The sequence below is a fragment of the Sciurus vulgaris genome, assembly GCF_902686455.1.
Source record: "Sciurus vulgaris genome assembly, chromosome: 5".
Classification (NCBI taxonomy): domain Eukaryota; kingdom Metazoa; phylum Chordata; class Mammalia; order Rodentia; family Sciuridae; genus Sciurus; species Sciurus vulgaris.
In genome coordinates, this window is record NC_136465.1 from 75,925,952 (window position 1) to 75,950,549 (window position 24,598).

At 33.4% G+C, this 24,598-nt stretch overlaps 2 protein-coding genes across 5 annotated transcripts; one reads left to right on the forward strand and one right to left on the reverse strand.

Moving 5' to 3' along the window:
* The first annotated feature begins 4,235 nt into the window (after positions 1-4,235).
* Positions 4,236-9,746, forward strand: CLEC4E (C-type lectin domain family 4 member E). Of its 2 annotated transcripts, XM_079143179.1 has the most exons (6): positions 4,236-4,435; positions 5,199-5,291; positions 5,946-6,035; positions 7,018-7,169; positions 7,807-7,922; positions 8,960-9,746. In XM_079143179.1, exons 1-6 carry the CDS (start codon positions 4,399-4,401, stop codon positions 9,108-9,110), a joined length of 639 nt encoding a protein of 212 aa, XP_078999305.1. In that variant the 5' UTR covers positions 4,236-4,398; the 3' UTR covers positions 9,111-9,746. The 2 variants fall into 2 exon arrangements, with proteins under 2 accessions (XP_078999305.1, XP_078999306.1); XM_079143180.1 differs by lacking the exon at positions 5,946-6,035 and having other exon boundaries at positions 4,237-4,435.
* Positions 9,747-13,185: 3,439 nt separating this feature from the next.
* Positions 13,186-22,813, reverse strand: CLEC4D (C-type lectin domain family 4 member D). Of its 3 annotated transcripts, none has more exons than XM_079143182.1 (6): positions 22,628-22,813; positions 20,851-20,937; positions 18,375-18,479; positions 17,520-17,668; positions 15,877-15,992; positions 13,186-14,841 (listed from the first exon to the last, which is right to left on the reverse strand). In XM_079143182.1, exons 1-6 carry the CDS (start codon positions 22,653-22,655, stop codon positions 14,694-14,696), a joined length of 633 nt encoding a protein of 210 aa, XP_078999308.1. In that variant the 5' UTR covers positions 22,656-22,813; the 3' UTR covers positions 13,186-14,693. The 3 variants fall into 3 exon arrangements, with proteins under 3 accessions (XP_078999308.1, XP_078999307.1, XP_078999309.1); XM_079143181.1 differs by having other exon boundaries at positions 17,520-17,671; XM_079143183.1 differs by lacking the exon at positions 20,851-20,937 and having other exon boundaries at positions 17,520-17,671.
* Positions 22,814-24,598: the final 1,785 nt, after the last annotated feature.

Sequence of the window (24,598 nt, forward strand, 5' to 3'; positions counted from 1 at the left end):
CAGTGAAAACATTTGATGTTTGTTTTTTTGGGATTTGGCTTATTTCACTTAGCAAGATAGTTTCCAGATCCATCCATTTACTGGCAAATGTCAAAATTTTATTCTTCTTAATGGTTGAGTATATATAACATTGTGTATATATACTACAATTTCTTTTATCTGTTCATCTGTTGAAGGGTGCCTACGTTGGTTCTATAGGTTAGCTATTGTGTACTGAGCTGCTATGAACATTGATGTCGCTGTGTCACTGTAGTATGCTGATTTTAAGTCTTTTAGATGTAAACTGAAAAGTGGGATCGTTGGGTCAAATGGTGGTTCCATTCCCAGTTTTTTAAGGAATCTCCATACTGCTTTCCAGAGTGGTTGTAACAATTTGCATTCCCACCAGCAATGTATGAGTGTAACTTTTTCCCCCACATCCTCGACATTTATTGTTACTTGTATTCTTGATAATTGGCATTCTGACTAGAATGATATCCTAGTGTAGTTTTAATTTGCATTTCTCAAATTGCTAGATGTGTTGAACATTTTTACATATATCTGTTGACCATTCATATTTCTTCTGAGAAGTGTCTGTTCAGTTCCTTTGCCCATTTTTTGATTGGGTTTTTTGGTTTTTTTTTTTAGTGTTAAGTTTTTTGAGTGCTTTATATATCCTGGAAAATAATGCTCTGAGGTGCAGGTGGAAAAGATTTTCTCCCATTCTGAAGGCTCTCTCTTCACGTTCTTGATTGTTTCCTTTGCTTTGAAGAAGCTTTTTAGTTTGATGCCATTCCCCTTTATTAAGTATTTATTTTACTTCATGCGCTTTAGGAGTCTTGTTAAGGAAGTCAGTTCCTGAGCCAATATGTTGGAGTGTTGGCCTAAATTTTCTTCTAGTATCTGCAGACTTTCTGATCTAACTTCTAAGTCTTTGTTCCACTTTGAGTTTTGTGCAGGGTGAGAGACAGGGGTTAAATTTCATTCTACTACATGTGAATTTCCAGTTTTCCCAATACCATTCGTTGAAGAGGCTGTCTTTTCACAAATGTATGTTTTTGATGCCTTCACTTTTTATTTTGAGACAGGCTTGTTTAGAGCCTCACTAAGTTGCTGAGGCTGACTGCAAACTTGCAATGCTCCTGCATCAGCCTCCCGAGTCACTGGGACTACAGGCATGAGCCACTGCACCTGGCTCATTTTCTTTTTTTAATTTCTCAAAGTATATTTATGATATTTCTTTTGGTTGTATGTAATAGAAGCAACCTCTACCTGTCTGAAATGAAAGAACAGAATTTAACAGGAGGATGGTATGGGGAAAAGACATTTATAGCATCCAAGAGCAGTAATAGATTATATCTGTAATCCCAACCACTCAGGAGGCTGAGGCAAGAGAATCACAAATTCAAGGCCAGCCAAGGAAATTTGGTGAGACCCCCCCTGCATCTGAAAATGAAGAAGTAAAAAGGGCTGGGGATGCAGTTCCACAGTAGAGTGCTTGCCAAGCATGCATAAGGCCTTGAGTTCAATTCCCAGTATTAAAAAAAAAAAAAAATCTAGAAAAAAATATCTTTTGTTAGTCTAAGTTTTAAACTAATGCATGAACCACAGATCTGGAGTAACCCTTGATTTTTTTTTTAGGGAGCTCATGGGGAAATATATATTTTCATAATAATACTAAAACATTATTTGACATTTTTATTGTGCTGACTGTGTGCACTGATGGTTCAAAATAATGATGACCAAAAACTGCTTCTTACTTAGCACAAATCAAGGTGGTGGCACAAATTGTACTAGTACATATTGTAATCTTCACCACTATACACAATTAGCAACAATAACAAAAACAGTTTTACTTAAAGAATTTCCCAAATGAAGCAGCAAAATCTTGTCATTTAATTTTTGAAAACATTAAAACATTATATTAAATCTTAAATGTTCTCACCACCAAAAAAATGCTATCTGAAGTAGCTGATATGTTAATTTCTTGATTGTGATGACTGGTATGCATTTTACAATGTATACATAAATCAAAACATTGTGCTATATAGTGTATATGCAACTTTTATCAATTATATGTCAATAAAGCTGGAAAAATAATGAAAAAAAAAAAAGAAAATTTCCCCAAATTAATGTCAGACACCAAAGTACAGATCCAGGATATTCAGGAAACACCAAGCAGAGCAGTGGAGATACACATGCACACACATTCACACACACTTGTACACGTAAGAGTAACATATTCTTACCACAGAAAATCAAAGGTAAAGAAAAATTCTGGAAGAAGATGAAGGGGAGGAAAAACATCTTTCCTGTAGATGAGCAAATATAAGAATTACATCTGTCTTTTCAACCGAACCATTTAAACAAGAAGAGAGTGTAGGGCGGTTTAAAATGTTGAGATAAAAGGCCCTCCAACTGACAATACTGTACCCATCAAAATTACTCTTCAAATGTGAACTAGAAATAAAGATGTCATCAAACAAATATGGAGGGAATTTACAGTAGACATGCCAAATAAGAAACATCAAAAGAAGTTTCTATAAACAGTAAGAAAAATGTTATAGGTCAGATGTTTCATCTATAAAAAGAAAGGAAGAACACCAGAGATGGAGTAGGTGAAGGTAAAAATTGTTAAGTTTTAAATTATTCTTACTTAGTCTCAGAAATGAAAGGCTAACTTTTGCAAAATAATAATTGCAACAGTGAAAATAGAAAAGTAATTACTAGGGACAGGAAGGAGGGCCAGGAGGCAGGGAGGTGGGGATCGCAGGGGTGTTGAAGCTAAACGAATGGATAGATATGATCAATGCACTAGATATGCGTGTATGGAAATACCACAGTAAATCCACTAATCTGTACAATTAATGTGCTGATATAATTATATACATGGTTTAGGGGGTTTTGTTGTGCTTTTGTTTGGTTTTGTTTAGTTTGGTACTGGGCATTGAACCCAAGGATGCTTAATCACTGAACCACATCCCCAGCCCTTTGTAAATTAATTATTTAATTTTTTGTGACAGGGTCTTGCTAAATTACTTAAAATCTTGCAGAGTTGCTGAGGTTACCATGCCCAGCTAACATACATGTTTGACTATGAAAATATTTATTTATTAGTATCCAGTTAATTGCATATTGACAATATAATTATTAACATAATTGCTTATTGATATTGATGATGTCTGATTGATTGGAAATACTAAAATAATTCACTCTGATAAATATCATTCATCAATAATAATTTATATAACTCATCCAGTAGATAATTTTTTTATTGTCAAAGCTCTTTGCTAATAATATCTATATTACATATGTGTATATTCTATTATAGATATGATATACATTCTATTATATATAATTGATGCACATATGGTCTATTATGTAAGACATATATTATCTTTATCACATACAATAAAATATACACATATTTAATACTCGTATGTTAAACATTTTAGTTTTATACAGAGTTGATATATATACATATATATGCATATATATGTGTGTATAAATATATATATGTGTGTATATATATATATGTTAATTTTCCATCACTATAACAAAATGTCTGATACACATCACTTATAAAGTAAAGACTGGGTTATTTTGGCTCATGGTTCTAGAGGTTCAAGTCCAACATTGGACAGCCACATGGTTTGGATGTCAAGTGAGAACAACACATCATGGCAAGAGCAAAGGAGATAGAGACTGAAACTGAGAAGCCACAATCCTCATCAAAGATATACCCCCAGTGATCTAAGAACCTCCGACTGGGCTCACTCCTTAATCCAAAGCACCTACCCATAGCACCACTCTGGGGACCAAGACTTTGCATACAGACCTTTGTGGACACTCTTACAAACCATAGCAATTTGCACATATAATTTTAAATTGTTTTAAATAAATCTATATAACTATAAAATGAAGAACACAGAGCATATTTCCTAATCTATTGAAATAATGCAAAGTTCCTTTGAGACCAAAGACATTTTCTAACACATGGAACATCTGTTTCATCAAATGTGGGGATTACCAAGTCATATGTATCATACTTCTGCATCTTTGTGCTTGAAGAAAATGAGTCATTTTATCCACCAAAAGAAAATTTTTTTTTTAGGTTTTTTGCATTTCACCTTAGTCAGCCTACATGTGTTGCTGCTTAGTGCTTTGTCATTTCCTCATCTTGTTATTTACTGGAGTGAGGAAAATGTGTTGCCCAGTAACCTCCCTTGAACTTATGCAAGGAGGGAAATACTGAGTTAAATGCACAGTCACCAAACAAGCTAGTAATCTATGTGTACTAGTGTTGAACTTTCTAAAAAGAGATAAAGCATTAATCGTTCATGATTCATTTTCCCTGGAATTTTACAAATCAAACATTCTTGGACCCAGAAACTAAGAAGAGAGAGAATCAGAGAAAGGATGAATTCATCCAAATCATCTGCATTACGATGCACAGGTAAATTTGCAACTCTCCCTTTCCTCCCATAGATATTTTATTGGAAAAGGACATAAATGTGGTGAGGGGCAAGACAATAGAAAAGTACTCAGGGAATTAGAGAAAAAAAAATAGAAAGGAATGAGAAGAGGGAAAAAAGAGGTTTAGAGAGGGAAGTGATGAGTGATGTTATAAGACTGTTATGCAGGGAAGCCTGTTGACTGACTCGAGTGCAGGGAGAGCTACCAGACTGCTGTTTTTCCCTTTCTGTGATGTCCTGAGTCACTTAACTTCTATGGATCTCACTTTCCTTGTCCTTAAAATGTACATTAGGAAGAGGGGGGAACTACTACAGGATTGTCAGTGTTTTATCTGATTAATTTACAGAGAACTTGATAGATGAGACACTGAAGAGAGAGGAGAGAGACAAGAAAAGCAGAGGGGTAGAAGGGATAAAAGGGAGAGAAAGAAAAAGAACCTTATAAATATGAAAGTAATTTTTTAACTGGAAGAATTAGAAGGGAAATCTTGTACAACTGAGTTCATGAGTTAGTCTTAAAATTAGTGATAAATTAATTATACCAGTTACTCTTAAAGTGGGGTCCTCAGACCAGCAGCATCAGCAGTCCCTGAAAACTTGTTGGTTCCAAATGAGCTCCTCTGAATTGCTAACTCTGGGGCTAAGACCATGTGAGTGGAAAGAAATAAGAATAAATAAGACTTAAATTTCGGTTGTGACCTTGTCCCAAGAAGACTGACTGTGTTTGAGTCTGCCTTTCTACAGAAAGAAGATTCTTCTCTTCCCAGGCGTTCTTGTGGGCTGTGGCCAGTGCCTCCATCCTGCTTCTCAGTGCCTGTTTTATCACCAGATGTGTCGGTGGGTTCTGAGGTCAAGTTCAATCTAATCTTCTACAGTGATATTAAGAGTAAACTCTTACTTGCTGCCTCTGACTTTTCTTCTCCTGAAACTTGTCTTTCTATTTTGCTTTTTTTCCCCCTCTTAATCTCCAGGCTATTCTTCAAGCCAGAAACCCCAACTCCTATAGGACCACTACCAAATTTCAGTGACCTCTGACACAGTTTTCATGATGGACATTTTTCACCTCCCTGTTTCTAGAGTTCTTCCTATTGTACCCTGATCATTAGTGCAATCTTCTTCATGAGACACTAACTTGGAGCTTGGATTCACTGGTCAGGATCAGATATAAAACAAACTATTTTTGGAAGAAAGGTTTGAGAGGTTAGACTTGGAATGAGAGGGAATGCAAACATATTTGGTTTTTCTGGGTCTTTGGGTCTGAAATAAAGTGTATTCTTCTTCACAAGTCAGGAAAACCGTGAAATGTGAATTCTCTCTTCTCTCTTTTAGAAAGTGAATCCCAGTGTGTCTGTAGGTGGAAAGGAAAGTAAATAGGATGTAAACATGATGATAATTATTGCCACTTTTGTTATGAACACTAAACTGAGAAAAAAATTTATAAACAAGCAAAAAAAAGAACAATGAGCATTAACTGGACCCCTTTTCTTATAGTGACATATCATAGCTTTCAAATTTGTGATGAGAAAAAGTTTCAACCACATGAGAATTTACAGGAGCTCTCCTGCTACAATGATGGATCAGGTACAACAGTTCCCAAAATTGAACATCAAAATTTATAAATCAACTATTTATGGCTTCTAGACTGATTTTGGAATAAAGAAAATATCATTGGAATAGATTCTGTTTTTTTTTTTTTAAACAAAATGTGATATCCTGCCTGTACAATAGAAGAATGTTGAGGAATTGGTAAGATTAGAGGAATGAAACTTTGGAAATGTAATTAGCATTGGGGCAGAGAATCTCAGGGACATTTGAGAAAAGGTTTAGAATAAATTTGAGGATATGTTTGAACAGTAAATCTATAAATGGAAAATGTTATTCCTGGGAGTGTATAGCATTTTCTTTTTTATTCTCCTGTTTCAAAAATAAAGTAAAAAAAAAAAGTACAGAGTAGAGAATTTGGTAGAACCTCAGAAATAAACTGCATATACCTGTATATCCTGTCTTGTTCCAAGTCTTAGAAAAATGGTACAAGACACTGGGAAATGGACTCTCTTCTTTGAGTTATAATTTTCCTCACCATTAAATTGAGAGATTTTGCTGTTTTTGTTTGGAAAGAAATTTCAAAGGCTGAAATTGTATAATTCTAAGAAATCTTGCCCATCTTAACACCTTGTTTGAGAATATATTGTTTAGGTAACAAAAGAGATGCTTGCTTATAAGCCACCCAGAAAAAATATATAGCTTTCATTTTCTGCCTTTAGTAATCTAAGAACACACAATAGGGTTTTGTTTATATCAATTGCATAACTGAAATAGATGGCATATATTGTTGTAGTTACTAGCACTGACATCTATAAAATAAAGATATGTTCAAAAGCCAAGAAAAATGATGTTCATATGTTTACTGACATTGGAACTATCTAAAGTCTTAATAAGGTGTGGGGTATGAAAAAGGAATTCCAAGGCTTCTACTATCAATGTTGGACTCCATAGGATCAGAAGAAATTTGTTTTCTCACTCAGTTCATCTGAGGCACTAATTGAAATTTCTCTTCTCCTAGGGTCAGTTAAGAATTGCTGTCCATTGAACTGGGAACATTTTCAATCCAGCTGCTATTTCTATTCTACAAACACCATGTCCTGGATATTGAGTGTAAACAATTGCTCAGGCATGGGGGCTCACCTGGTGGTTATCAACACCCAGGAGGAACAGGTAATGGGAGTACAGGCTCCTTCAGTGTTGATGTAATGTTCTCCATAGAATCCATCCTTTTACCCACACATGGGTCAATATATGACCCCAACTACAATTTGTTAAATGAACATGATGAAATGTATGCTGCTTCTAATATTTCTGTAACTCATTATTTGTTTTAATTTATTTTCTTTACTAATGAACCTAACAAAAAGGGGATTTCCTTGTGGATTTACATTAATAGTTAGATGGGAGAAAGAAAAGAGAATTGGGAGTTAATTTTAGAATAATCCTTTTGTTAATAAACATATCATATGAGAGAAGAAAGGCAACTATGAACCATTATTTTTAAGTCATGAATAATAATGTTTTGTGCTAGATATAAACAATAAATTTGACTACCTATAAATGTAGGTAAACTTTGAATTAATTATTGAGATTTTCCTGTTGAGTGTTACCTTTTCAGTTTCATTTTAATGTGTATTTTACAGCAATCAAAAATTAGAAGATGATCCTTGATGATATGACAATTTCAGATTCGTTTATCTATCATCTCTAGTCTCAATCCTACTTTACCTCTTTCAATTGCAATGTCTTGCAACATCACAGAAGTGAAATAGCTGATTTTCTCTTTTTGATTTTATCTCTTTCGTAGGAATTCCTTTACCATGCAAAACCTAGAAATAGAATGTTTTATATTGGACTAACAGACCAGGTGGTTGAGGGTGAGTGGCAATGGGTGGATGGCACACCTTTCACAAAGTCACTGAGGTATGTACCTTCCTGTAGGAAAGTCATCACATTACCCTCAATCCTAAAGTTAGACCACTGTTCATGGGAATTCTCAAAACTTTTTTATTGTTGATACATGAAGGTCATCCTTGGTTATATTAGATTCAGAAAGAGGAAAAACTAGAAGAGAGAAAAGAGGCACAACTCTTACTTCTTCCATTTCCTGGGATTATCTCAAGAATCAAGGAAAAATAACCAGTGAAAACGAGAAGGGTATTAGAATGAAAGAAATGCTTATTTAAGTTGCAAAAGAAAGAATAGAATCAAGTATTATGCTCCCAAACTAGAATAAATTGAGAAAAAATAGTGTTTTGAGAAAGTACATAAAACTTTTATTAAATAAATTTGTATGGTTTCCCCCTTTTAATGTGAAAGTGAGAACTATTTGATAATGTCCCTTTTCTCCTTAATAACAATCTTGAATTATTAGAACACAGCACTTAAGATTTTTCTCATTCATTATTTCATTTTACCTAAATTACTCCTTTCTGAGACACATCAATGTTATTGATCTTCATCTAGCTAAAGATCAAAGGACTAAATGTCCTACTTAGCTAATAAACTGCAGTTTTAAGAATAGAATCCAGAGGCTCTGATTCTCTGGAGAAGTTACTTCATTACATCATTGTAAAATTGAAGGCTGTTCCTAAGTTAACACATACACTGAGTAGAATAAAGAGAACCAAGTTTAACATGAGATAAGAATGCAAAGGAAACAAATCCATCAGCTAATCAAGCCTCCCCTAACTTCTCCTCCTGGGTCTAAAACCATGAAGGAACATGCCAGAATAGAAAGTATGAAGGATCCAGTTCAGTTTTAATACCCACACTCCATGACTTGGACAAATGTTCTTGCTTTTCTGAGATTCCTTTTCTTCTTTGACAAAATAGAGATTATAATTTCTACATCACAAAATTTTTGTGAAGTGAAATAATACAAATGTGGTTTGCCTCATGTATTAGGTCATTTTATTTCCTCTTGCTGGGATTTAAAATTTTTCATGTCTCTTTTTCAGCTTCTGGGATGCAGGAGAGCCCAACAATTTAGTTACAGTAGAGGACTGTGCCACCATCAGGGACTCTTCAAATCCAAGGCAAAATTGGAATGATATACCCTGTTTCTACAGTGTGTTTCGTATTTGCGAAATGCCAGAAATAAATATTTAAAACTAAGAAAAATCTTGAAGAACTATAGGCATGATTTAAATATATAAATGATAGGGAACAAGAACATGAATATTCCCATAGCCCAACAAGAGAAAATGTTCATTGCATATCAGAAGGACTTCATAAGTATTTATTACTCAGATATTAAAAAAAATGGTTTTCGACGTTGTAATTCATGATGCTGATTGAAGTACATTTTTCTCTACATTAGTTTAAGGTCCTCTTCTCAAAATTTACAAAGCAATCCACTAGCCTGGAAAGGCAAGGAACTTTCCTTTTGATACATTCACCTCATTGGTATTTATATGAAAGTACAGAAACATAGAGCAAGTACAGAGTACAACAAAGAAGGTTTTGGAAAGTGCCTTTGAATGATTGCCCTTTCTAATTCCCGAAAAGCCTGTATTCTCTCATGTTGTTTTTCATCTCCTGTCCAAAAATATATCTTCTCTATATTTTCCTGTATAATGACAACAAGCATCTTCAAGTCATGAGATAAAATATATGTTAATTTCACTGTTCCTCTGACTAATTATTTCTGATGACTCCTGTGTCATGTAAAACTTTTATTAAATAAATCTGTATGGTTTCCTCATTAATTTATCTTCTGTGTGGCGAACATGAATCATGGACCTGAGATTAGAAGGGGAAAAATTATTAGCTTTTCTCCTTTGCAACTTCAAGAGTTAGAAAACAAGGGATAGAAAATACACACACACACAGGCTGTAGAACTTCAAAAAAGTATATGCTTTAGAGATTATGACTTTTTCCTAAAATGTTGCTTTGTCTGGATTTGGGGTATAAATCAAAGGCAGAGCTCTTGCTTAGCATGTGCAAGGCCTGAGTGGATCCCTAGCCCAGAAAATTTAAAAAGAAAAAAAAAGTTGCTCTGAAGAGGAATTATAAAGAATCGTGTAAAATGTTCTTATTCTTTTATTTCCTCATTCCAGTTCCTTTCCCTTTCTTGATGATGCAATCTGAAAATCATTCATAAGGTGGAGCAGAATCTTTTTTATATGTGCATTTATGAGTACAAGTTTTGCAATCAAGTTTAAAATTTTCTCAAAAAAACTTACACACTTTGTCAAGTTTATTCTACTATATATTTTTTTGGTATTTTAAGTGTAATGTTTTATTTGAAAATATGTTTTCTATAATTTTCAGGGTATTATATTGTTAATCTTTGTATATTAATAATTTAGTGAGAAATTTTACTAAACTTCTTCTTTTTTAACATTTGGCCATATGGTCCCTTATATTTTCTATGTAGATATGTATACTCTCCATGTAACTGAGTTAATAGCCTATTGGTCACTAGCCACAGGAGACTATTGAGTATTATCTTAATTGATATATACTAGAAATATAAAATACACACCAGATTATTGAGAACTTAACTTGGAAAACAGCTATAGCACTAATAATTTCATATTGATTACATGATAAAATGATAATCATGGATATCATCTGAATATGTTGATTTAAATAGAATATGTTGTTTGAATTAATTTCACTTTTCTTTTTATTTATTTTTAACCAAAAATACCTTTATTTTTTGTCTTCAAAAACACACTAATTTCTTCATTTTCCAAAATAATCATGATTAACTTAGAAAAATGGTCATACAATACATCTTCAAAGCATTTCCCTTTAATGGGAAAATTAGCTTTAGTAAATCTAAATATTAGAAGATTAAAAAAATATCTTTTATTGCCATTTTAAAATAAAACAAAATCTAGCATAAGTCAAGGAAATTTTTTCATACTTCAGGTCTTTCTCCTCCATCTTTGGACAGTTCTGGTCTAGAAATAATGAGTTTTACTTTTTGCCTAGAGTTTTATTTTTATATTAAGCTAGCTAAGATAACCAATATCCTCTTGCATAAAAGCTGCTATTGCAAGCATTTTGCTTTGCTCTTAACTTTAAAAAGAATGCTTCTAATGTTTTACATTGAGTAGAATAGTTGCTACAGATTTAGGGTAGACACCCTTTAGAAAATTCCTTTTATTCCTTATTTGTTAAAAAGTTGAAACTAAGTGGTTTCTTGATTTCATTAAATGATACCTCCTATCATTGGATATGGTTTGACCATGTCCCCTACAGTTGCACGTGCTGCAAACTTGGCCTCCAGAGTGGTAATGTAAGAAGTGGGGGATCTTTTAATAGGTGAGACCTAATGGAAAGTAATTAGGCCAGTTGCAAAACACTGCCCTTGGAAGAGACTAATGTAATTTTCATGGAACCCCAGTTAGCTCCTGTGACAGTGGGTTGTTATAGAAAAAGTGACTATATTCCCTGTATCCTTCTTGCTTCCTGTCTCAATGTGTGTCTGCTCTTTCCCTCTCACATGCCCTCCCACCATGATGCCATCTTCTATGTTGTGATGTAGCCAGAGAGCTTCCACCAAAGAGAACACTGATGGGGCCAGCTGACCTCAGGCTCTCAGCATCCCAAACTGTGAGCTAAATTAACTCTTTTCTTTATATATTTCCAAGCCTCTGGTGTTTTGGTAAACAACAGAAAATGGACAATGACAACGCTCAAGCATCTCTTTCAATATTGATGTAAGGACTGGAGGTGCAGCTATGTGGCATGCTAGCATTTGTCTAGCATGCATAAAGTCAGAGGCTCAATCCCAAGTACCACAAAATAAGTAAATAAATACTGATGTGACTAATTACATTATCAGATTTTCAAATTATCTACATAAATATACATTGTTTAAATAAATAAATTTTTCTGCAAGGGTTGTAATTGAAGGTAGCTGTTTTCCTCTGACTTCTGGTTCCTAAGCTCAAGAAGCAATTTCATTCAACTTTTTAGATGTTTCTTCATCTATTGAGCTCCATGTTTCTATTCTCAATAGCTTCTAAACATAGTTTATATTATAACTTTTTTATTTCTTTTTAAATTTTTGGTTAGTTTCTATTACTTGCACCTAGTGAACAAGAATATCTTCCTATTTCACATATGCGCAGTGTCTATTCTCTTGACGCTATATGATCATTTATTTTTAAATTTGTATTTAAATGTTAAATATTCAACATTTACATTGTTGTTAATTTGTAAATATTATTCACAGCTGAATCTTGTACTATTATGTTTTATTATACATCTAATAATATCATGCACTCTTAAGGTATTATTTTTCATTGTGGTTAATATTGTCATCATTTTTCATATTTATCTAGTTTTCTATGTACAGATATAATTCATCTAACTCTCCAGAACTGCACATCACCTCTCAATGCATTCAGATTTGTTCTATAAGTCCCATATATTTGTAGCGGAAAAATCCATGGAACAGTATCCCCCTTTCCAGCTCTGAATTTGGACTGCTTGGTGGTTCATTTTAGAGTTACTATCTTGATTTTTATTATAAAAAGGAAATAATTTGTAATTTTAAGATTTCCAAATATGATATAACAGTACAATGAAATACTATTCACTTGTAAAGAAAAGATAAAAACAATTTCCAAACTATTATTAAGTTAAAAAAAATTAAAAATATGTAGGTATTGATTATACCAGTATAAAATATTGTGGATTACATATTAATATATGTTCATAAAGCACATTTATGTCTATATTTCATATAGTGCACACCTAGCTTATACAGTATGTATACTTAACACTTCATATGTGGTATATATAGCTATGTATTATGTACATAAACATATAGAAGTATATATAAGGAACTGATAATCATATTTTCTCTGAAGAGTCATTGGGGGACTGAAGATTTATTTCTTACTTTTATTTATGTGTTTCCTGTTTTTCCTCTTTAATAAACAAAAACACTGCTTAAAATGTTTTGAGTGTTTCTAGTTTCTAGGACTATCATAATCTAGTAAAATTTCAAGTTTATTTTTATTGAATTACTGTTTAAATTATGTTTAAAAAACTGTGAATAAAAGAAGAGCCATGAGAGTTGAAAAGAGACTGAAAATGACTAAGACTGGAAACAGAGAGACCAATCCAAAGGCCAAGGAACTTTGGGGGTGGTGATGGTTTTGGAGGTGATAAAAGATGATTGGCATTTGGACAAACAGATTATACAGATGTAGACAAAGGTGAATAAAAGATCACATTTTATTGACAACCGAATCTCTACCTATATACAGGTTTGTACAAATTAAAAACAGAAAAATTAACTGTACAAAGTCCAGTACCATCTACATAAAATTACTTTAACAGGTTCAGTGCTGTGTAATTTAGTGTATATGATAAACAGAATTAAAACTACTTAGTATCACTTCAGTTAAAAGCATCAGTTTGAGATGTAAACACACAACACACACACACACACACACACAATCCCCGCACATAATCAAACAACACTCCAAAATCAGAAAATCAATAACATTTTACAAAATAAATGTTTTTTTTTAAATAATGGCAGAGGAAGTCAGTTAAAAAGTTATTACTTAAAATTTTTCAGTTGAAAGCCAGGAAACATTAGCAGATTAAAATTTTTAAGAAAGTACCGTATCTTATTAAAGTTGAATGGGACTGCTTCACAAGTGATTCTACATACATAATAATATACATAATAATTTTAAGATGCCAAAACATTGACTTCCTTTCTAGTTTGAACTGTAGCTTTATAGCTCTAATATATTTTAACAATATAAATTAATGGGTTAAAATGTGTCCTTCCTAATTCAAATTAAAAATAAAGGCACCAATATAGTGGAACTTCAAATAAGTAATAAATTTTAATCATGAGCTAAGTGAAGAGCCAAATTATTCCCAGTAACTTTCCTAATAATTCCAAAGGGAATACATTTCATCTCTGGTAAAATATAGCTCTGAGCCATAGCAGTGATTATCATGAGCAAGCAATGCAAAAGTGAGCTTTTTAGCTTCCCAAGGATTTTTTTCCCCAGCTAAAGGACTGAAGGTGTTTGTTTCAAGTGGTCAATAATAGTCTTTATCACTAAAAATGATATTGTCAGTTTGATACTTCCTGCCTTAAAAATTGTTTAGAGTGGAGTAAAAAGAAGTTATTCATCATTTTTCTACCTGTGCAGCATCATAATTTAGAACTACTTTCTACTGTTTATCTGGAAAATTTTCACTCACAAATATATCAGTACAATGACATTATTACAAAGTCTGAAAATGAAGCATCAAACAACGAAAATATCACTTAAAGACTTCAAAGTCTGTGATATTTGGGTAAAAAAAAAGATTCATCACTACCAGTTAAGAGTATAATACTTTTGAATTCTAAGAGTTAAGAATTAGATCAAGAGAAAAATGGCAAAAAGATTGCATTATTCAAGCAATTCTGTTAGATATGTAATGGATGCGTACCAAACAAAAAGTAATTACCTTCAGATAGTATCAAGAAAGCAAAGATAATGAAAATGGTTCTCATGAGTAATTCTGTCACAACACCATACAAACCACATTATCTTACACACACACACACACACAATCTTGAATGAATTGAACAAAAATAAATAAGAGCTCTAGATTCTGCATGTTTCCTCTGTTTGAATGATGCTGTACATTTTGCCTTGCTTGATTTGGTTCTTTTTTTTCTGTTTTCAACACAAGGATCACTTTATAGGTTTCTAGTTGAATCCTGTTGCGGGTATCTTACAAATCCTACTTGTTTCAAAGTTACAAGGAAAATCATTCCAGGCCCATTTATCTTGGACATTAACAATGACAACACAATTTTCTTCCTGAAAGTTGTTGGGTTCATTCTCATGCCAGAATCTGAAAGAAAGAAGAAACAGAGAGACATAGACATATGGATTACTGATATAGATATCAGGGGACCATGTCAGAAAAAATGCTCCCATTTGAACATTTTAGAGCTACATTGTGCAAGACAAGAGTCACTATTTGATGTGACTCTTGAGTATCTATTGAGTACTTGAAATGTGACCTCTCCATATGGAATGTGACCTCTCCATATGAGATGTGTTTAGGTGTTATGTGCATAGTTTACTTAGAAGAAAGAAAGAGTATAAAACATCTCACTAATAATTTTCTATTAATTACATGTCAAAACAAGATTTGGATTATTAGGCTAAATATATAACTAATGATTTTAAAGCATTATTAAAATAAATTTCACTATTTCTTTTTACTTTATTCATGTTATTGCTAAAAAATTTTAATTGTACTTGTGTTTTTGTATTATATTTATATTATATAATATTGGTTTCACAGAAGAAAATGAGGTTATAATTCTCAAAAAAAAAAAATTATCATCAGGATGTGGTGGCACACACCTTAATTCCAAAGACTAAGAAAGATCACAATTATGTTCAAGGCCAGCCTTAGCAACTTAACAAGGCCCTGTCTCAAAATAAAAGTAAAGGACTGGGGTTATATCTCAGTGTCCCTGGGTTCAGTCCCAAGTACCAAGTATTTATACATACATATATATATGATATGATTATATATATTTGTATGTATACTGTATTATACATAAAATTGTCCTTAAACTTGAATTTATATAAGCAACATGGTATGATTTTATATATAAATATATATTATATACATATGAATATTTTCTCAAATAACTGTTAAACTATCCATTTGTCCATCAATATTGAATAAATGAATATATCAAAAATTTTGTTATGCTGCAACTGGGAACAGTCTATAGATGCTATTTGACCCTCAGTGCTCTATTCTGAGTAAATATTTTACATTGGTGTACTCCACTCTAAAGTGAATTATTCTTCCTACATCTTCTTACATTTGCCTATAAATGCCCTTAGCCCCAACCAATATACTCACGCCATATGTGGGTTAAATGGCGTCCGGTCCACCCAGTGCCATTGACCTTCCATATTCTCATCTGTGAGTCCCAGGAAATATGAAAATCGTCTATCCAAAAATTTAGCCATGAAGTTCTGCACACAAAATATAGATTTTTATAAATATATTTGATCTTAAGTGAGGAAGTCTTTGTTGAGAAAGAGAAAGGAAGTCAAATAGATTACTGGTTAAATCCTGCTTCTAATGTTAGTAAATGCTTTAAACTTACTGAATCCCCAGTTTTCTCATCTTCAAAAGGGACAACTTACTATTTCGTAGAATTACTGTGTAGATTAAATGAACTCATGCTTGCAGCTCTCTTAATACCTGCTTAATGGATTTTATTTTTAGGGGCTTTTGTTTCTACAATTGCCTTTTTTAATTGACTATTTCTTTAAATTCCATTTATTTAAATAGTCAGCAAGCCTATAGATGGCAAAGGCACAGAGACAGAATCCTCAAACTGTTGGCTAATAATAAAAGAATAGAATCTGAGTCATAAATATAGTATATGAGAAGATAAATTTCATCTTTGAAAAATTGAATTTACCTGAAGATTTCTTTATTTGGAATTAAAAGTATATATCTGAACTATTTTATATAAACTTTATTCTGAGAATCTATTTCAGTCCTGAATAACCATTCATTTATCCACATACTCACCCAACATTTAATAAATCTTATACAGTATGCCTACCTGGCTCTGCACAGGACACCAGAGATGCAAAGATGAGTATAGTATGGCCCCAGCCCTCTACCAAGCTGGAGTCAATGAGGAGATGATGTAGCACACAGACAATTTTAGTACACTAGAGTAAATGCCACAACCTAACTTGTAAATGAGTTCCAGCAGTACCTACAACTTAGAATAGAGATGGTGGAGTAGGGAAAGTGGTCAGGGTTCTATTCTAGAGGAGATAACACTTGAATAAAACCTGGAAAGACCAGAAGTTGACTATATAAAGAAAAATAACTAATTTTCTAACATTTAAAAGATATTTCACAAATAAGATGAATATCTTTCGATATAATTCCACATGTATGTAATGTTTCTATTGTCAGAGAAATGATAAAGAACACTGTAACATATGGTGGGCTTTACTATTAAGAAAACCACAGTTGAGCTGGGCCTGGTAGCGCAGACCTGTAATCCCAGTGACTTGGGAGGCTAAGGCAGGAGGATTACAAATTCCAAGTCAGCCTCAGCAAAAATGACATGCTAAGCAACTCAGTGAGACCCTGTCTTTAAATTAAAAAAAAAAAAAAAAAAAAAAAAAAAGGGCAGGGGATGTGGCTCAGTGGTTGAGAGCCCTTGAGTTCAATCTCTAGTATGAGAAAAAATAAAAGAAAACCACAGATGAAATGGAGGAGGAGGAGGAGGAGGAGGAGGAGGAGGAGGAGGGGGAGGAGGGGGAGGAGGAGGGGGAGGAGGAGGAGGAGGAAAGAAAGAAGAAACAGAAAGAAGAAAAGTAGAAAAAGAAAAATAAGAGAGGAAGAAAAGGGCTTCCAAAGCAGATGGATAAGATGAAGCAAAGACCCAGAGGCATAGAAGAGCAGAGAAATCCTTTCCCTGGAAAGAGATTCAAAGTTGTAGAGAAACTGTGGTAGAGGTCCTGACAAACCTGCTCAGCTTCAGTGCTGATTGTTGCCAGATGGGCTCCCATCCCTGAACAGTTCTTTTCACTCTCAGCCCATGTTTTGTTGTCATTAAAAGGAAAATAACATTCGGACTGGAAGACTTTCCAGCCAATAGGACAGCAATTCCAGGTATCTCCTTAGGTGAAAATTGAAATAGAAATCAATTTTTAGAGTTTTTCATCTGTGACGGATTGCATAACTATCCTACTACTTAATATCCAATTAACATTTGTGTCAATAAACCAGTATTACCACAATCATTGTTTCCTATCCCCCCAAAATTTCTAAAAACTACATTCTAAATATCTTCTAAATAATATCTGAAACCACAAAATGACTATGAGAAAACCGAAAAGTAAGTATTCTCTCAGAAGACAATGTCCCTATATTTGTTTAAATTAAAATTTACAGTGTTTCCTTAAAGTCTTTTGCAAGACATCCTAACTGAAGGAGGCAAAAAATATGTTAAAACTCAAGCATTTCTCCATTCTCTCAAATGAGATTCTGCAAATTCCAGAACAATAAAAGAGAAAAAGAGCTCAGCTGACCTATATAATCTAAGAAGAATCTGTCCATATAATACATTGGGGAAATGGAATTATATTAATGTAATGTTTTGGATGTCAAAAATAGCCTATGAATGTGTGTTATATTCCACTGATTGTAGTCATGAAAAATATTTTTCCCAATTTACTGATATAGTCACCTCTATGACAGATTCTTACTTTATGTTATTTTACTCCTTCTTGGCTTACTGCTGATATTCTTTAAATCAAATTATGAACTTGAATAGAAATGAAAATAAGAAGACATTTGTTTATGCTCTCTGCTATCATTACCTTTCAGTACTGATTCTTCTTTGATGCATGTTAGCTGCATATGATACTCTGGTAACTTGAACCCTTGTGTTCCTCTCTTACAGCGTAAAGAGTTGTGATAAGTCACTGTCAATTAAAAAAAAAAAAAAGTTTAGTTTCCTTTCCTTGTATAACCACTTAAATAGGAAAATGAGGGCAGTCTGTCTAACTTTTTTCTCACCCTAATAGTTAAATCCCACACATTCTCCTTTCTTCCTAGGCAGTATCTTTGTACAGCAACAAATGAATTGGTTGAAAGCAATTGTTGAAAATGAATATTCGATATTAATATTTATTAACATTTTCTCTGAAATATAGCCAAATGCTTTAAAGAAAGTGAAAAATATGAATGTACAATTTAGAAAACTATTGTAACATATAATAATAGTATGTTACACTCCAGGTATTTTGTCCTACTCAAGAAATAGAATATTGCCAAGATCCCAGGTGGCCTTCAGAAACAAAATGCATCCCACTTTTCCTTTAAGGAAGCCATTTCATGACTTTTAAAGTACTTTGCTTCACAATTTTACCACTTCAATAATGTATTCCAAAACCATATGGAATTATGGTATGTATTCCTTTCGTTCAGTTTTCTGTTCAATATTGTTTCTGAAGTTATCCATGCTGATGCATGTGCAATGATTCATCCATTTCATTGCTATAGTGATCTATTATCTTCATGCAATGCAACATATTTATCTATTCTACTTCTAGCAGACATTTCTATTACTTCCAGTGTTTGGCTGTTGTGAACTATGCTACTCTACTCTGAGAAATATTAACCAGCACTCTAAAGCACATATGCATGCATTTCCTAAAGTATATTCCTAGAAGTGGGATTGATGACAATGGCATAAATGTGTTATAAACAATAATCATGGTAAATTTTTCCAAAGAGGTTGTCTACTTCACACTCACACAAGCACCAACTCTTTAGAGGTCCAAGACCAGTTTTCCACAGCATCAACAATATTGGGAAGTGCCAGGTTTTTTAATCACTACCATCCGGGAATGTGTGTATCGCCTCTCATTGTGAGTGGCAGTTGCATTCCTCTTAATGAAGTTGACTTTCCTGTGTTTATTTGACTTTCATTTTTTTCCTTTTTTATAGTGTCTATTTAAGATTTTTTCCCATTTTGCTATTGTGTTATAGACATTTTTCCCATTGACTTGAAAAGGTTTTGTAGTACATATATATATACTAGTCATATATACTATAAATGTTTTCTCTTAGAGCTTTCTGTTTCCACTTTGGTGTCTTGCTATACAGTAACTCTTATTTTAATGTAAAATAATTTGTCAAAACTGTCCTTATTTTATATATGCATTTGAGATTTAAGAAATCATTACTCTATCAACATCATAAAGATATTCTCCATTTATCTTTTTAAGACTTTATTGATTCACTTTTCATATTTTGGTCAATAATCCAATTTGGATGGTGTTTGTACTTAGTGTGATGCAGCAGCCCAGTTTCATTTCTTAAACACAGAAAATTAATGAATTTAAGTGTTAATTTAGCAAAACTATCCTCTTCTCATAACTATGAAATGTCACCTCTGTTTTTATGTAAAGAGATTATATTTGCAAGATCTGTAACTAAGATCTCTATTCTTTCCACCAGTCTATTTATTTTTCTACCTATGGAATATTACTTTTATTTTAATAATTTTATTATAGATCTTGATAGCATAAAGAACAAGTTTTCCTATGGCTGTGATGATGCTTATGGTTCTACAAATGTATACTTATCCTCAAACTTGATATATATGTGTTAACTATTTACAGTTTTTATATGTGACTCATTTCCCAATAAAATTTCTCTTTGAGGGAGTAAGGGAAAGAAAAAAGAGGGAGGAGGAAGAGGAAGGAAGAAAGGAATGAAGGATAGGGGAAGGGAAGGAAGGGAGGGAGGGAGGGAAGTAAAAGGGATAAAGAAAAGGAAAGAAAGAAAGAAAGAAAGAAAGAAAGAAAGAAAGAAAGAAAGAAAGAAAGAAAGAAAGAAAGAAAGAAAGAAAGAAAGAAAGAAAGAAAAAAGGAAGGAGGGAGGGAGGGAGGGAAGGAAGGAGGGAGGGAAGGAAGGAGAGGAGGAGGAAAGGGACGGGAACTTCCAACCTTGTTCTTCTTTTCAAAGTCAATACATTGGAAAGTTGTTTTTTTCTGCTTACTTCCTACTCATAAGACGCAGCCCTTTGTAATCCCAGTGCAAAAACATGTACTATTTTCATCCGTTTTTACACATATCTAAAATGGTCTTTCATTCTGTGGCATAAGATAGCACCATCAAAGAATAGAAGGTCAACTAGGTGCGCGTAAATTATAAATCAAAGACACTGAATATATTATACATTTATATGTTGGCAATAATCAAAACAGTAAAAGACTTAGATTAACCTTATGAAAGTTGTTTTCAAAAAATAATTTAATAAGAGTTCCACCTTAGCTAATAACTTACCAAAACAATTTGCAATAAAACAGGCACTGAGAAGAGCAACGAAAACAATTGCAAAGACCCAAGTGATCAACTGAGAATGCCGGCCTCCTTGTATTAAAAAAAAAAAAAAAAAGGAAAATAATTTGGTTATCTTCCTCTTGGCCACAAAGTGTAAGGAAGCCAATTCTACTAAGAAGCAAGTTAAATATAAGAACATCCAAGACATTTTAGGATCTAGAAGACAGCTTAAATATTTCCTCTGAACAGAATGATTTTAGAGCTTACTGTTTAAATAAGAAATAAAAAATGTGAACTTTCTTATAATTTTGGAATAGGGAACATTTTTATAAGCAAGGTATAAACCCAAAATTTATAAAAATTTGAGAATTTGAGTACATAAAAATTAAAACTTCTATATAACACAAATAACATAAAATAATAAGGAATATGTGGAAGAAAATTCTTGTCCCGATATTATAATCCAGATTGAATAAAGTATTTCAAAATCAATGAGAAAACTGAGCAAAACTTTGAGCAGGAAATATGCCAAAATTATAATTTGCTGAAATTATAAATGGCTATCAAAGTATGCTCGATCAGGAAATATGAACTATAACATTGCAGTGTGGTTTTCATACAGATTTTTAGAGGTGAAGTGAAAATTGCAGTGTTGGCAAGGATGTGAGGAAATAAGCACCCACAGTGAGGAAGCAAATGCTGCTAAGACTATAAATAGAAAATCTTTCAGAAGTATCAACTCAGTAGCATTTATTCATTTTTAAAATGCATTAATTTGCTACAAATAACAGAATGTACAATGTAGTAACTTTGGAAATGGAAACACTAGAACTTAATATTTACATGTGTATTATCAATATCAGATATTCTAAATTACAATCAGCGAACATGATGAAATTCCATGTAACAACTAAATAATCATGCATATCATTATGTATTAGCATAAAATTTCCCAAGACACATTGTTACATAAAAGGAATTTTTCAGGACAACTGTACAATGTGATCTCACTGAAGGTCACCATGGTAGGTTGATAAGATTAATTTTATATTTACATATTTTTTGTTAGTTTTTATATTTGTAAAAACTTATTCAATGTTTCTACAACACAAATCTTTTGGTGTCCTTTAAGTCAACAAAATCATAATCAGAGCCTCTGACATACCATGAGCCAAAGTCAGTGTGTTTTCTACACCCTCCTTCTCTCTTTCCTGTAAAAGAATCCACCCAAGCAGAATGAAATTGACCAAGTTATGCTATGTACATATGTGAATACACTACGGTGAATTTTACCTTTATGTATGTCTATAAAACACCAATTTAAAAATAATAAATAAATAGGAGGAAGACCAGTAAAATAGAGAAAGAGGAACAGGAGGAGAGTGGAGAGGAGGGAAAAAGAAATACTGGGGACTCAAAAGAGGCAAAAGATATTCCAACATGTATGCTTGTGTCAAAATGTACCCCTATTGTATATAAATATAGTGCACTAACGAAAACATTTTTTTTGAAGAACCTTCCCAAATTATTTTCTTTCTTTTCACCTTATTTCTCTTTTATACACTTTTTCCCTCTCTTGGTACAACCTACATTTTCTAAAGAACTTTCTGCTACCCAACTCATCTGTGTCTATATTATTCCTCTTCCCCAAGGTCATCCTCATTTTCTCCCACTGCTGCTTCTCATCACTGCCTTCGATCTTTGTAATTATCTTCAATTCATATTGTTAACTCTTAGTCATAATTTCTCCTGCCTCTTTAAAGCTGAAAGAAGTACTTACGTTTACTCTGAGATTCTTCAAGCCCCATTGTGTTCACTCTATGTTGACCAGTGGTCAAGAGGACCAGGAACCTCCTCTATCTTTTCTCAGGGTATATATTTCTGTGAATTGAGAAATATGTGCACAAATACTTCGATTGAACACCAATTTTACCTTCTTGGTGAGATTAGAAAGTTCCCAGTAGAAGAGCTGAGTCAAAAGAAGAAGTCTTTTCAAAAATTGGGTTTCCCTTGATATACTCAGGAAGATGGGGCAAAGTGAAAAAGGAAATTGAGAAAGCAATGCCCAAAAAGAGTTAGTAGATATTTCCATAATATACTGAGATCCCAAGTGTGTCATGCAACATTTCACAATTTGTTTTTCTTCATCTAGACAAAACATTATTAATACCCTGAAAGAAATAACCACTATGCTTAATAAAAATTTAATTAATCATCCCCTCATCTTTTTCTTTTCCTGGATATTGTCTTTTCAAAGGCAATTAAATGTATGAGATAAACTCTACCTAGAAATTTCCTTGAACTGAATGAGGAATTCTCTTCTAGATGGCAAAGACAAGTGAGCAAGGAGCAAAAAACTTTTCATGTACATTTTGTATGTCTGTTGATGTGAAGACACAAAATTATTTATTTTGGAATTGAGGAAAGGGTGTGGAAACTGTCCATTAAATCCCAGGATCTTCTTATGTGAGAAAAAAATAGGATTGCTAAGGCAAAGAAAAAGAAAATGGAAAATTCTGTGATAGTCACCAACAGGGTCCCTGACTTCACTTACTATAAAGAGTGACTATTTTTGTCCCTTCAAACTTTGTTGGTTGAAACCCTAACACCCTATATGATATTTGGAGATGAGACCTTTGGACAACAAGTAGGCTTATATAAAATCATGAGGGTGGGGATCCTACTGATGGAATTAGTGCCCTTTTAAAACTGATCAGAAAGTTTGCACTTGATATGTCTGATCTCTCTCTCTCTCTCTTTCTCACTCACTCTCTCCCTCCCTTCCTCTCTATTTCTCTCTATCCCCATCAATCTCTTTTTCTCTCTCCCTTCATTCTTTCTCTCTCTTTCTCTCTCTCTCTCTCTCTCTCTCTCTCACTTTCTCTCTCTCTCTCTTTCTCTCTCTCTCACCATCTCTCAATGTGAGGTTATAGAAAGAAACTAACCATCTTCAAACCTGGAAAAGGGCCCTCACCAGAACCTGCCTACACTGGCACCCTAATCTCAGATTTCCAACTCCATAACTGTGAGTTTGAGTGTCTGCTCCTCTTCCAATAGTTGATATTTTGTTGTAGTGACCTACGCTGACTAAATGCAAGTACCTAGCACTTTAGAGATCTTTCTTAAAGTCCAGTTTCCAGAATATAGCCCTGTTTTAATAAACTCTTGCCTCACTGTGACCAAAAGACCTTATAAGAAAAACAGAGGAGGAAAAGTTTGTTTTGGCTCATGGTTTCAGAAGTTGCAGTCTATAGATGACCAATTTCATAGTCTGGACCCGAGGTGAGGTCAAACACCATGGCAGAACAGCACTGCAGAGGAAGGCAGCTCAGGATAGGACAACAAGGAAGAAGAGCAAGCTCTGCTCATCAGGGACAAATTGTAAAATTCAAGCCAGGTGTGGTAGCACATGCCTGTAATCCCAGGGACTCTGGAGGCTAAGGCAGGAGGATCATGAGTTCCAAGCCAGCCTCAGCAATTTTGTGAGGCCCTAAGCATCTCAGTGAGACTCTAAATAAAATATAAAAAGAGTTGGGGATGTTGCTCAGTGGTTCAGCACCCCTGGGTTCGATCCCTGGTACCAATATATATATACAACTCAAAGGCACAACCCAGCAAAGTACACAGCCAAAGAAGAAATGGAAAGAAAGATAGTAATAGATAGTGACCATTCATCTTGTCAACTATTTTGATCACCTCAGTGGAAAAGATTCCTTCATTTTTTTCATTAAACATTCCAATCAAAACAGCC